The 13,196-nt window shown below is 43.4% G+C and overlaps 1 protein-coding gene and 1 long non-coding RNA gene across 11 annotated transcripts in view; both read left to right on the plus strand.

Moving 5' to 3' along the window:
* The window catches only part of fgfr1a (fibroblast growth factor receptor 1a), a 46,375-nt gene that overhangs the window by 19,602 nt on the left and 13,577 nt on the right, over positions 1 to 13,196 (plus strand). For all 6 annotated transcript variants that reach the window (XM_035735960.2, XM_035735962.2, XM_035735965.2 and 3 more), the window contains exons 3-5: positions 11,102 to 11,350; positions 11,478 to 11,567; positions 12,198 to 12,370. In XM_035735960.2, coding sequence (XP_035591853.1) covers positions 11,102 to 11,350; positions 11,478 to 11,567; positions 12,198 to 12,370 — 512 coding nt within the window. The remainder of the gene's footprint in view (positions 1 to 11,101; positions 11,351 to 11,477; positions 11,568 to 12,197; positions 12,371 to 13,196) is intronic.
* Positions 2,336 to 4,223, plus strand: LOC127911685 (uncharacterized). Of its 5 annotated transcripts, none has more exons than XR_008078893.1 (4): positions 2,336 to 2,538; positions 2,683 to 2,824; positions 2,855 to 3,656; positions 3,881 to 4,223. It is a non-coding gene; the product is annotated as an uncharacterized LOC127911685 (long non-coding RNA). The 5 variants fall into 5 exon arrangements; XR_008078891.1 differs by having other exon boundaries at positions 3,237 to 3,656; XR_008078892.1 differs by lacking the exon at positions 3,881 to 4,223 and adding an exon at positions 3,797 to 3,852 and having other exon boundaries at positions 3,237 to 3,656.

The following is a 13,196-nucleotide window of genomic DNA, read 5'->3' on the forward strand; positions in this document are numbered from 1 at the left end:
CTCTCTCGGCATGTCCAGGCCATCCATTATCTCAGCCAATCATTGCTAGCTGGAAGGTTCCAGTCTTTTCCTGTGGCTAAACCAACTAGGCTCGTCATTTAACAATTGTATTCATATTTACAGATGGTATACAAGTTGGTTGTTAAGTTCACAAGTTCCAGAAGGCATTTCTGCCAAAAAACACATTTTGATTAAAAAAAGTTCAGTTTATGTTCAAATGCCTCTCGTGTGAAGTAGTGACGCGTGTCATACACCTAGTTTCCTGAAACAAGTCACGTATTGCCGGTGGGGAACATGATGCATTGTCTTTCTCCAAACAGTTTTCATACCCAAATGGTCAGGTACTATCTAGGGCCCCCTCTGCATTTCCTCCAGTCCCTTCCCTGTGGTCTCCCGCTGGGGGACTGATCGCTTCAGCTGTCCACAAACCATCACGGTAGAAGCATTTGGTCACGTTCTTTTTGCATGTGGGTGGGAAACAAAATAGCTTATGTGGAAATTGTCATGTTTTTAGGCCTCGGGACAGGAGGATAGTACAGTCAAAAGATTCCACTGGGAAACACTATATAATTCTAGGGAGGGCCTTTTTAATCCCAATCCTTCTCACAGACAAACAAGCCACAAACAAATACTCAAGCCTCCACACATTTATAACACTCAAGATGGTGAGTGTGCTAAGATAACTTACTTGAAAATACAAAGAGAAATACTATTTTGCCTGTGCTTAGCTCTATTCCGTTTACCTCCCCAATAAAAACCAAGCATACCCATAACATTATGCAGCTACCACCATGCTTGAATATATGAAGAGTGGTAGTCAGTGTTGGATTTGCACCAAATGTGTATGTACACCCCTTCAAATGATTGAATTTGGCTATTTCAGTCAAACACGTTGCTGACTTATATATAAAATCGAGCACAAGGCCATGCAATCCACGTATACAAACATTAAGCAGTAGAATGTCTGGTACTTTCAATATGGCACCATCATAGGATGCCACCATTCCAACAAGTCAGTTTGTCAAACCTCTGCTCAGCAAGAGCTGCCCCGGTCAGCTGTAATTTATGTTATTGTGAAGTGGAAATGTCTAGAAGCAACAACGGCTCAGCCATGAAGTGGTAGGCTACACAAGCTCACAGAACAGCACCACTAAGTGTAAAAATGGTCTGTCCTTGGTTGCAACACTCACTACCGAGTTCCAAACTGCCTCTGGAAGCACAATAACTGTTCGTCAGGAGCTTTATGAAATGGGTTTCCATGGACAAGCAGCTACACACAAGCCTAAGATCAACATGCACAATGCCAAGAGTTGGCTGGAGTTGTGTAAATCTCGCCGCCGTTGGACTCTGAAGCAGTAGAGACGCTTTCTCTGGAGTGATGAATCATGTTTCACCATCTGGCAGTCCGACTGACGAATCTGGAATTGGCAGATGCCAGGAGAATGCTACCTGCCCAAATGCATAGTGCCAACTATAAAGTTTGGTCTGGGGCTGTTTTTCATGGTTTTAGGCTATGCCCCCTAGTTTCAGTGAAGGGAAAATGTAATGCTACAGCAAGTCCCCGCAGCATTGTTCCAACGTCTATTGGAAGCCTTCCCAGAGGCTGTTATAGCAGCAAAGGGCGGAATAAGATGTTTGACGAACATGTATCCACATACTTTTGACAACGTAGTGTATGACGCTTTGTATTCATGACAAGTAAAACTGCCAAAAAATTGAAATGAACTTTAAGTGACTTATTGCAAACAGGATGCATGATTTTGGAATATTTTTATCCTGTGCAGGCTTCCTTGTTTTCACTCTGTCATTTAGGTTAGTATTGTAGAGTAACTACAATGTTGTTGATCCATCCTCAGTTTTCTCTTATCCCAGCCATTAAACTCTGTAACTGTTTTAAAGTCACCATTGGCCTCATGGTGAAATCCCTGACCGGTTTCCTTCCTCTCTGGCAACTGAGTTAGGAAGGACGCCTATATATCTTTTAGCGACTGCACCATTTTGTTGTTTTTACACATCTACCAATAGGTGCCCTTCTTTGCGAGACATTGGAAAACCTCCCAGGTCTTTGTGGTTGAATCTGTTTGTTTTGAAATTCACTGCTCGACCATACAATTATCTGTATGTGTCGGGTACAGAGATGAGGTAGTCATTGAAAATCATGTTAAACACTATTATTGCACATAGTGAGTCCATGTAAGTTATTATGCGACTCGATAAGCACATTTTTACTTCTGAACTTATTTATGCTTGCCATTAGACGGGGTTGAATAATTATTGACTCAAGACATTCCAGCTTTTCATTTTTTATTAATTTGTAAAAAAGTCTAAACATAATTTCACTTAGACATTATGGGGTGTTGTGTGTAGGCCAGTGACACAAAACCTTAGTTAGCTCCTTTTTAAATTCAGGCTGTAACACAACAAAATGTGGAAAAAATAAAGGGGTGTGAATACTTTCTGAAGGCACTGTATACAGAGAGAGAGGTTAAAGGCACTGTATACAGAGAGAGAGGTTAAAGGCACTGTATACAGAGAGAGGTTAAAGGCACTGTATACAGAAAGAGAGGTTAAAGGCACTGTATACAGAGAGGGAGGTTAAAGGCACTGTATACAGAGAGAGAGAGGTTAAAGGCACTGTATACAGAGAGAGAGAGGTTAAAGGCACTGTATACAGAGAGAGAGAGGTTAAAGGCACTGTATACAGAGAGAGAGGTTAAAGGCACTGTATACAGAGAGAGAGGTTAAAGGCACTGTATACAGAGAGAGAGGTTAAAGGCACTGTATACAGAGAGAGAGGTTAAAGGCACTGTATACAGAGAGAGAGGTTAAAGGCACTGTATACAGAGAGAGAGAGGTTAAAGGCACTGTATACAGAGAGAGAGGTTAAAGGCACTGTATACAGAGAGAGAGATGTTAAAGGCACTGTATACACACAGAGAGAAAGGGTAAAGGCACTGTATACAGAGAGAGAGAGGGTAAAGGCACTGTATACAGAGAGAGAGGGTAAAGGCACTGTATACAGAGAGAGAGAGGGTAAAGGCACTGTATACAGAGAGAGAGAGGGTAAAGGCACTGTATACAGAGAGAGAGAGGGTAAAGGCACTGTATACAGAGAGAGAGAGGGTAAAGGCACTGTATACAGAGAGAGAGAGGGTAAAGGCACTGTATACAGAGAGAGAGGGTAAAGGCACTGTATACAGAGAGAGAGGGTAAAGGCACTGTATACAGAGAGAGAGGTTAAAGGCACTGTATACAGAGAGAGAGGTTAAAGGCACTGTATACAGAGAGAGAGGTTAAAGGCACTGTATACAGAGAGAGAGGTTAAAGGCACTGTATACAGAGAGAGAGGTTAAAGGCACTGTATACAGAGAGAGAGGTTAAAGGCACTGTATACAGAGAGAGAGGTTAAAGGCACTGTATACAGAGAGAGAGGTTAAAGGCACTGTATACAGAGAGAGAGGTTAAAGGCACTGTATACAGAGAGAGAGGTTAAAGGCACTGTATACAGAGAGAGAGGTTAAAGGCACTGTATACAGAGAGAGAGGTTAAAGGCACTGTATACAGAGAGAGAGGTTAAAGGCACTGTATACAGAGAGAGAGGTTAAAGGCACTGTATACAGAGAGAGAGGTTAAAGGCACTGTATACAGAGAGAGAGGTTAAATGCACTGTATACAGAGAGAGAGGTTAAAGGCACTGTATACAGAGAGAGAGGTTAAAGGCACTGTATACAGAGAGAGAGGTTAAAGGCACTGCATACAGAGAGAGAGGTTAAAGGCACTGCATACAGAGAGAGAGGTTAAAGGCACTGTATACAGAGAGAGAGGTTAAAGGCACTGTATACAGAGAGAGATGTTAAAGGCACTGTATACAGAGAGAGAGGTTAAAGGCACTGTATACAGAGAGAGAGGTTAAAGGCACTGTATGTAGAGAGAGAGGTTAAAGGCACTGTATGTAGAGAGAGAGGTTAAAGGCACTGTATGTAGAGAGAGAGGTTAAAGGCACTGTATACAGAGAGTGGGGTTAAAGGCACTATACCTGCTGAACATCAGGGATGTTATGGTGCTAATGAAGTAGACATGAGGGGTCCAGATGGAAATGTTGGCCATTTGAAAAACTTTAAGCAAAGGTTATCCCATTAATGTAAATGTTTGCTAATAGACCCTGTGTTCTCACTTCCTGCTATTCCTGTCTGCTATTCCACTCTGGCAGGAAATCCCAACAGTCATTCACATGGCATATTGCTTCCTATCTGGACGCCAGCACAGGTTCTATAGACTGCCGCCTATATGTTCCATTTTTGGATTCAGTCCATAGACTCATTCACTTTTTTGTTGTTCAAACCCTATCTTGCATGCTTACTTCTCGGTCAAAATACCTTTCATGATGTTGTGTAATTAAGTTGATTTTTCAGGAATGTCAATCAATTTTTCCAAATAGTTGGAAAAAAGCATGCAAGCAGGAATATTCCAGCTGGGGTTCTTTCTGAAAATATGGTCTCTAATCCAATCATTGAAGCAGGAGGATTAACTGAGCCACAATTTCCTAATGGGCTGAGTAACACACAGATGATACCACTTACTGAATGTAAATGAATGTTTTCATAACAATCGGAAATCGGTAATTGTGGACACCGATTTTGACTATTTAAAAAATATATATATATTTTTTACACCTTTATTTAATCTTTATTTAACTAGGCATGTCAGTTAAGAACACATTCTTATTTTCAATGACGGCCTAGAAATGGTTGGTTAACTGCCTTGTTCAGGGGCAGAACGACATATTTGTACCTTGTCAGCTCGGGGATTCAATCTTGCAACCTTACGGTTAACTAGTCCAACGCTCTAACCACCTGCCTCACAAGGAGACTGCCTGTTATGCGAATGCAGTAAGAAGCCAAGGTAAATTGCTAGCTAGCATTAAACCTAATCAATCATAATCACTAGTTATACACATGGTTGATGATATTACTAGTTTATCTAGCGTGTCCTGAGTTGCATATAATCGATGCAGTGCGCATTCGCGAAAAAGGACTGTCGTTGCTCCAACGTGTACCTAACCATAAACATCAGTGCCTTTATTAAAATCAATACACAGAAGTATGTATTTTTAAACCTGCATATTTAGCTAAAAGAAATCCAGGTTAGCAGGCACCAGGTGAAAGGTTAGCATTTCAGGTTAGCATATCACCAGGTGAAATTGTGTCACTTCTCTTTCGTTCATTGCACGCAGAGTCAGGGTATATGCAACAGTTTGGGCCACCTGGCTCATTGCGAACTAATTTGCCAGAATTTTACGTGATTATAACATTGACGGTTGTGCAATGTAACAGGAATATTTAGACTGGATGCCACCCGTTAGATAAAATACGGAACGGTCTGTATTTCACTGAAAGATTAAACGTCTTGTTTTCGAGATGATAGTTTCCGGATTTGACCATATTAATGACCTAAGGCTCGTATTTCTGTGTGTTATTATAATTAAGTCTATGATTTGATAGAGCAGTCTGACTGAGCGATGGTAGGCACCAGCAGGCTCATAAGCATTCTTTCAAACAGCACTTTCGTGCGTTTTGCCAGCAGCGCTACTGTTTATGACTTCAAGCCTATCAACTCCCGAGATTAGGCTGGTGTAACGATGTGATGTGAAATGGCTAGCTAGTTAGCGGGAGCCCAGGTAGGAGCGAGGAGAGGTACGAAAGTTATACTGTTACACTGGCAATACTAAAATGCCTATAAAAACATCCAAAGGTGTATGAAATATGGTATAGAGAGAAATAGTCCTATAATTCCTATAATAACTACAACCTAAAACTTCTTACCTGAGAATATTGAAGACTCATGTTAAAAGGAACCACCAGCTTTCATATGTTCTTGTATTCTGAGCCAGGAACTTAAACGTTAGCTTTCTTACATGGCACATAATGCACTTTTACTTTCTTCTCCAACACTTTGTTTTTGCATTATTTAAACCAAATTTAACATGTTTCATTATTTATTTGAGGCTAAATTGATTTTATTGATGTACTATATTAAGTTAAAATAAGTGTTCATTCAGTATTGTTGTAATTGTCATTATTACAAATACATTTTAAAAAATCGTCTGATTAATCGGTATCGGCTTTTTTTGTCCTCCAATAATCGGTATCGATGTTGAAAAATCATAATCGGTCGACCTCTAATGTCTGCTCCTCAATAGTGATGACAATGTTGTACTTGCTGTTCCCAGCTGTAATCATAAAACCGGATTGACTTTGCTTCACAACAGTGACATGTACATTTTGTACATCTTTCATGGGATATTTATGGGGCGTCTGCAGCTAGATTAATAACTAATGTTGACATAGCCTTATCAGGTTTAGGACGAGGAGGAAAAAAACAAGCAAGATCATGGCCCCACACAGAGCATGGTGGAGCCCTTAACATTTTAGCCCAAGTCTCAATTGGATAGTTCTGGGCTTCCCGTCCCCCCCTTCCCTTTGGTTTTGTTTTTGAGGAGAAAGTTGATCCTACCCCCTGGCCCCTTTTCCTGCTGGGATTAAGGGCCTGTCAGACATATGTGATCCAGGAAATACCTTTACTAGGCCCAACTGAGGGTCACCATGGCAACTGGCACTAGAACTTGCCACTGCAGGCCCTAACTCGCTCTCTCTCTCTCTCTCTCTCTCTCTCTCTCTCCCTCATTCTCTTGTGCACACTTCTCTCTCCCCCATTATTGTTGAGGGGCCTTTGTTGAGATGGAGGGAGGGATTACTGTGATCAGGTTTGCTAACGTTGTCCTGAGGGTATGGTATATGGGTGTGCTCCCTGTGTTGGAGGAAGAGCCTAGTTACATGTAGCAGTGTGCTGTATGTTCAGTCTTCACTTCATTATGAACGCACCAAGAATCTGTCTTCTTTGGACCCAGGAAGAGAGTAGATTCAACAACACTAACTTTTCTTTACATCAATCTGTAGGTTATCTGTTCATAACCAAGCGATCTTCAGATTATGTCTAGAAGCATTTGGGATTCCACGTTCTTGGAATCATAATTGTTGGAATGTATGGATTTTAATCCATCAAGGATATACAGTGGGGCAAAAAAGTATTTAGTCAGCCAACAATTTGTGCAAGTTCTCCCACTAAAAAATATGAGAGAGGCCTGTAATTTTCATCATAGGTACACTTCAACTATGACAGACCAAATGAGAAAAAGAAATCCAGAAAATTACATTGTAGGATTTTTAATGAATTTATTTGCAAATTATGGTGGAAAATAAGTATTTGGTCACCTACAAACAAGCAAGATTTCTGGCTCTCACAGACCTGTAACTTCTTCTTTAAGAGGCTCCTCTGTACTCCACTCGTTACCTGTATTAATGGCACCTGTTTGAACGTGTTATCAGTATAAAAGACTCCTCTCCACAACCTCAAACAGTCACACTCCAAACTCCACTATGGCCAAGACCAAAGAGCTGTCAAAGGACACCAGAAACAAAATTGTAGACCTGCACCAGACTGGGAAGACTGAATCTGCAATAGGTAAGCAGCTTGGTGTGAAGAAATCAACTGTGGGAGCAATTATTAGGAAATGGAAGACCTACAAGACCATTGATAATCTCCCTCGATCTGGGGCACCACGCAAGATCTCACCCCGTGGGGTCAAAATGATCACAAGAACGGTGAGCAAAAATCCCAGAACCACACGGGGGGACCTAGTGAATGACCTGCAGAGAGCTGGGACCAAAGTAACAAAGCCTACTATCAGTAACACACTACGCCGCCAGGGACTCAAATCCTGCAGTGCCAGACGTGTCCCCCTGCTTAAGCCAGTACATGTCCAGGCCCGTCTGAAGTTTGCTAGAGAACATTTGGATGATCCAGAAGAAGATTGGGAGAATGTCATATGGTCAGATGAAAACAAAATATAACTTTTTGGTAAAAACTCAATTCGTCGTGTTTGGAGGACAACGAATGCTGAGTTGCATCCAAAGAGCACCATACCTGCTGTGAAGCATGCGGGTGGAAACATCATGCTTTGGGGCTGTTTTTCTGCAAAGGGACCAGGACAACTGATCCGTGTAAAGGAAAGAATGAATGGGGTCATGTATCATGAGATTTTGAGTGAAAACCTCCTTCCATCAGCAAGGGTATTGAAGATGAAACGTGGCTGGGTCTTTCAGAATGACAATGATCCCAAACACACCGCCCGGGCAATGAAGGAGTGGCTTCGTAAGAAGCATTTCAAGGTCCTGGAGTGGCCTAGCCAGTCTCCAGATCTCAACCCCATAGGAAATCTTTGGAGGGAGTTGAAAGTCTGTGTAGCCCAGCAACAGCCCCAAAACATCACTGCTCTAGAGGAGATCTGCATGGAGGAATGGGCCAAAATACCAGCAACAGTGTGTGAAAACCTTGTGAAGACTTACAGAAAACGTTTGACCTCTGTCATTGCCAACAAAGGGTATATAACAAAGTATTGAGGCTCTTTTGTTATTGACCAAATACTTATTTTCCACCATAATTTGCAAATAAATTCATTAAAAATCCTACAATGTGATTTTCTGGATTTCTTTTCTCTCATTTTGTCTGTCATAGTTGAAGTGTACCTATGATGAAAATTACAGGCCTCTCTCATCTTTTTAAGTGGGAGAACTTGCACAATTGGTGGCTGACTAAATACCTTTTTGCCCCACTGTAGGTACGTGAGATGTACAGATAGTTGTGACAGAGGAGCAATGAGAATGGCAAAGGATGCAGAACATGTATTTGGGCCACAGTGTTTGTGACAGACATTAATTACCATCTGGAAATGGCAAAGATGGCTTTTTTCACTGTATAGCCCAGTCCGCAGCCTATAGCTAGGATTCAGACCACTTTGTCCTCTAATGCTTTTCCAGTGTCTACTCAACAAATTTCCCCGTAAAGAGCAAGACTCCCAGGCAAGTTTAGCTTGTGACGCTGTGTGCTTTTGTAACCAGACAGACAACACCGTTGTGATGGACAATGTGTCAACATAATTGGGTTACCCCCTCCCCCTGGTCGACTATGTAGTCGTAGAGAACAGGGGCTCAGGTGTCTATCTCTGTGTCGCCGTCCTCCTCCCCATTCCTCAAATCTAATTCCACCTTCCTCTCCCGAGGAGCTCCTTGCCAGCCTCACAATTTGGCCCTTGACTAATTCGGGGTGAGATTTAATTTAAGGGAGAGGATAGGCAGGGATTGGGTGAAGGTACGAAGCTGTAGCTCGATTTTCAGCTCTGCAAACGCAAACAAGAGCCTAGATTCAATAAGCTGCCTGTGAATGTGGATGATGGTTCTTTCAGGGACATTGAGGAAAGAGCTGCTCCCTTGTCTTTGTCATTCCTTTCTCATGTAGCTGGGCACAACATTTAGACTAATGGTTGCATTACAGTGTATGAGCTTTTTGGACATTTACCGAATGTCAGACATGTTGCAGATTTTAGGTTGAGTTTTTTGCACTTTTTTCTTCAATACATTTCCTCAAGACTGGTTGTTGTGGATACTATATGCTGTCTCCTGCTGTATACTATTACATAAATGTTGATATGCATCTCCCAGTATCATATGAACAATTGAGTCTGTCTGTGGTTTTACTATTTGCCCGGTGATTAAGCTATTGTGTTAGTTGGACCTTGCCTGCATTTTCTATGTATACTATTGTACTGGAAGATACTCAGCCCTCAAAATCTAATTTTATTTGTCACATGCTTTGTAGGTGTAGGACAACAATCGGTGTAGAATAACAGTGAAATGCTTACTTACTGGTCCTTTTCCAACAATGTAGAGATAAAGATAAGATAAAAAATAGAAACAGTGACACAAGGAATAAATACATACTGAATAACAATAACAAGTAAGATTAACATGGCTATATAGAGGGAGTAGAACATAACATGGCTATATACAGGGAGTAGAACATAACATGGCTATATACAGGGAGTAGAACATAACATGGCTATATACAGGGAGTAGAACATAACATGGCTATATACAGGGAGTAGAACATAACATGGCTATATACAGGGAGTAGAACATAACATGGCTATATACAGGGAGTAGAACATAACATGGCTATGTACAGGGAGTAGAACATAACATGGTTATATACACAAGGAGTACCAGTACTGAGTCGATGTGCAGAGGTACAAAGTTGTTGAGGTTGCTATGTACTGTACATGTAGGTAGGGGTAAAGTGATTAGGCAGTTTGTGTGTGTGTGTGTGTGTGTGTGTGTGTGTGTGTGTGTGTGTGTGTGTGTGTGTGTGTGTGTGTGTGTGTGTGTGTGTGTGTGTGTGTGTGTGTGTGTGTGTGTGTGTGTGTGTGTGTGTGTGTGTGTGTGTGTGTGGTGTGGTGTGGTGTGGGTGGTGTGTGTGTGTGCGCGCGCGCGCGCACACAGGTAGTCCGGATAGCCATTTATTAGCTATTTAGCAGTCTTGTGGCTTGGGGGTAGAAACTGCTCAGGGTCCTGTTGGGTCCAGATTTTGTTCATTGGTACTGGTTTCCCTTTGGTAACTGGGAGAACAGTCTGTGGCTTGGGTGACTAGGGTCTTTTGAAAAATGTTTGGGCCTTCCTCTGACACTGCCTGGTATAGAGATCCTGTATGGCAGGGAGCTCTGCCCCAGTGATGTACTGGGCTGTACGCACTACCCTCTGTTTCGCCTTGCGGTCGGATGTCAAGCTTGCCATAGCATACTAAGCGGTGATGCAACCAGTCAAGATGCTCTCAACGGTGCAGCTGTAGAACATTTTGATGATCTGAGGGCCCATTCCAAATCTTTTCAACCTCCTGAGGGAGAAGAGGCGTTGTCGTGCCCTCTTCATGACTGTGTTGGTGTGTTTGGACCATGATAGATCCTTAGTGATGTGGACACCGAGGAACTGGAAGCTCTCAACCCGCTCCGCTACAGCCCCGTTAATGTGAATGGGGGTGTGCTCTGCCCTCTGCTTTCTGTAGTCCAAAATCCGCTCCTTTGTCTTGTCTTAACAAAATTGAGGAAGAGATTGTTGTCCAGGCACCACACTGCCAGGTCTCTGAACTCCTCCCTATAGTCTTATCGTTGTCGGTGATCAGGCCCTCACTCCTTTCCCTGTTTGTACCCTAGTCATCCCTGTGCCACCTGTGGAATTCCAAGCAGAGCGCTACACCCTTTACCCTGGGGACCGACTGGAGCTGAGCTGTAAAACCGAGTCAGTCAATTGGACCAAGGACCATGCAGTGGTGGTGGACGGGGAGCACACACGCTTACGAGACGGCCAGCTGGAGATCGAGGGGGTGGAGCCGGCTGACTCTGGCCTGTACACCTGCGTCACCTTTGGCAACCACAGCTCTTACTTCTCTGTCAATGTCACAGGTAAGGTCAAAGCTACCACTGAGGGCTCAAATCACTGGTCCTGTAGAGAGAAACAATTCAAGGTACGTGGTAATGCAGCTAAGCCCAAGTCAAATGACATATATTGTCCTATCTGCCTATTCACCAGTTGATATCCTGGCATCCTCTGAAGATGAAGACGAGGAGGATGAGTCTTCCTCAGAGGAGGCAAAGATGTCGAGCAGTCAAAAGCTTTTACGTAAGTGTCTGATCCTCCTCGTCCTACCACCCGTCACTGGAATGGTAGACCAGGTCTGGGCTTGGACCCTATTCTGCTCCTGTTGAGGTTAATGCCCTGAACTTAACATGACAGCCCTGTTTCCTGTTATATTTCATATGTGATTCACCTATTAGGCATTTGCTGTTCATATAAGAGTGATTTGTTCACAGTTGTGATTCAGAGGGCCAGTAGCACCCCACACTGCTGTTTACACTTGAGTAAGGAATGTCACACTGGTGACTGAACTCAGTACATTCCAGACGTCCCCTGATTACTGTTTGTCTACGCTGCGTTATAAAGCCAGTCAGGCGTGGTCAGCTGGCTACTGCCGTCTGGTGAACGCCATGTGCCCACAGGGAAGTAAGCAGCTAGCGTGGCGGGCACCCCTGACGACGACCTTGGGCCCCAAGAGACTAGGCAATCTTATACTGGAGTTTTGTATGTTTTTAAGCAAAACTGGAAATTGTCACTTGACTTGTACTGTTTTTGTGGATCGTTGTATAGAACTCTCCTAAGCCAGATGGAAACTACCTGCACACACAATTGTTGTCAATTCTTCTGTCAGAATAGGTGTTTAAGTGTTCTCTCTTTCTCCCCATTGTTCCTCAGCAATGGCCCCTCAGTGGGCTCAGCCCGAGAAGATGGAGAAAAAGCTGCATGCTGTCCCAGCCAGTAAGACGGTCAAATTCCGCTGCCAGGCCAGTGGAAACCCCACCCCAACACTCAAGTGGTTCAAGAACAGCAAGGAATTCAAGAGGGATCAGCGCATCGGGGGCTTCAAGGTAAACCCCCTCCCTGTATTCACCTCTTGGTACTGGATGGCTAGAGACCATACTGTATTATCCTAATTGAATATCCACAAACTCCCTGAACATGAGTGCAGGTGTGATGGTGATCTCGTCACTGTTAAATCACCAACCCCCACCCCCAGCATTAGAGGCATGTCGCACCTGACTAGGGAACAATGCAAAGTGAAATCCAATGCCACAACGGGATGATTGTGCCACAAAAAAGCATGCCTCGAGGATGGCAATTTTAGCCCTGGAGGCAGAATACGCCTGGCTGTCCTCATTTAACATATCTGGGTATCTGCTGTTTACAGCATTTGTTTTCAGTCCAGATTTCTCTGCGTATAGCAAAACCAACTTCTCAAAGGAAATTTGTTTATAATGAGGCGACGGAATAAATCCTGCAGATCTCCCCCATCTCAGTGCTGGGGAGCAGGACAGGACAGGACAGGACAGCTCACTGTCACAGAGGAAGTGAGATGGGGTAAACATTTCACAATAATGGGCGTGGTGGTGATGAGTATGTTTCCTTTTCTTTTCCCTGGTGCAGATAGCATGTGTATACTGTGCGCTTGGCTTTTAAAGTTGACCATATCTGTGCCGTGGTGCGGACGAAGGTGAGTGTGTTGGCTTGCGACAGACTCATGTAGGATGTGCTGGGATGTTGTAGGAGTCTAGGGTCCTGTGCATCTGCTCTTCCCATCAAGGTGTTGTCCAGCCATGTCCTCGGCAGCCCCCCACCGGGGACACATTAAAGAGTTTCCTTTCAGCTGCCTTCACTCCGCCACGCAGCACACTTTACCATCTGGCTGCTGTTTTT

This window comes from Oncorhynchus keta, chromosome 25, assembly GCF_023373465.1.
Source record: "Oncorhynchus keta strain PuntledgeMale-10-30-2019 chromosome 25, Oket_V2, whole genome shotgun sequence".
NCBI classification, from domain to species: domain Eukaryota; kingdom Metazoa; phylum Chordata; class Actinopteri; order Salmoniformes; family Salmonidae; genus Oncorhynchus; species Oncorhynchus keta.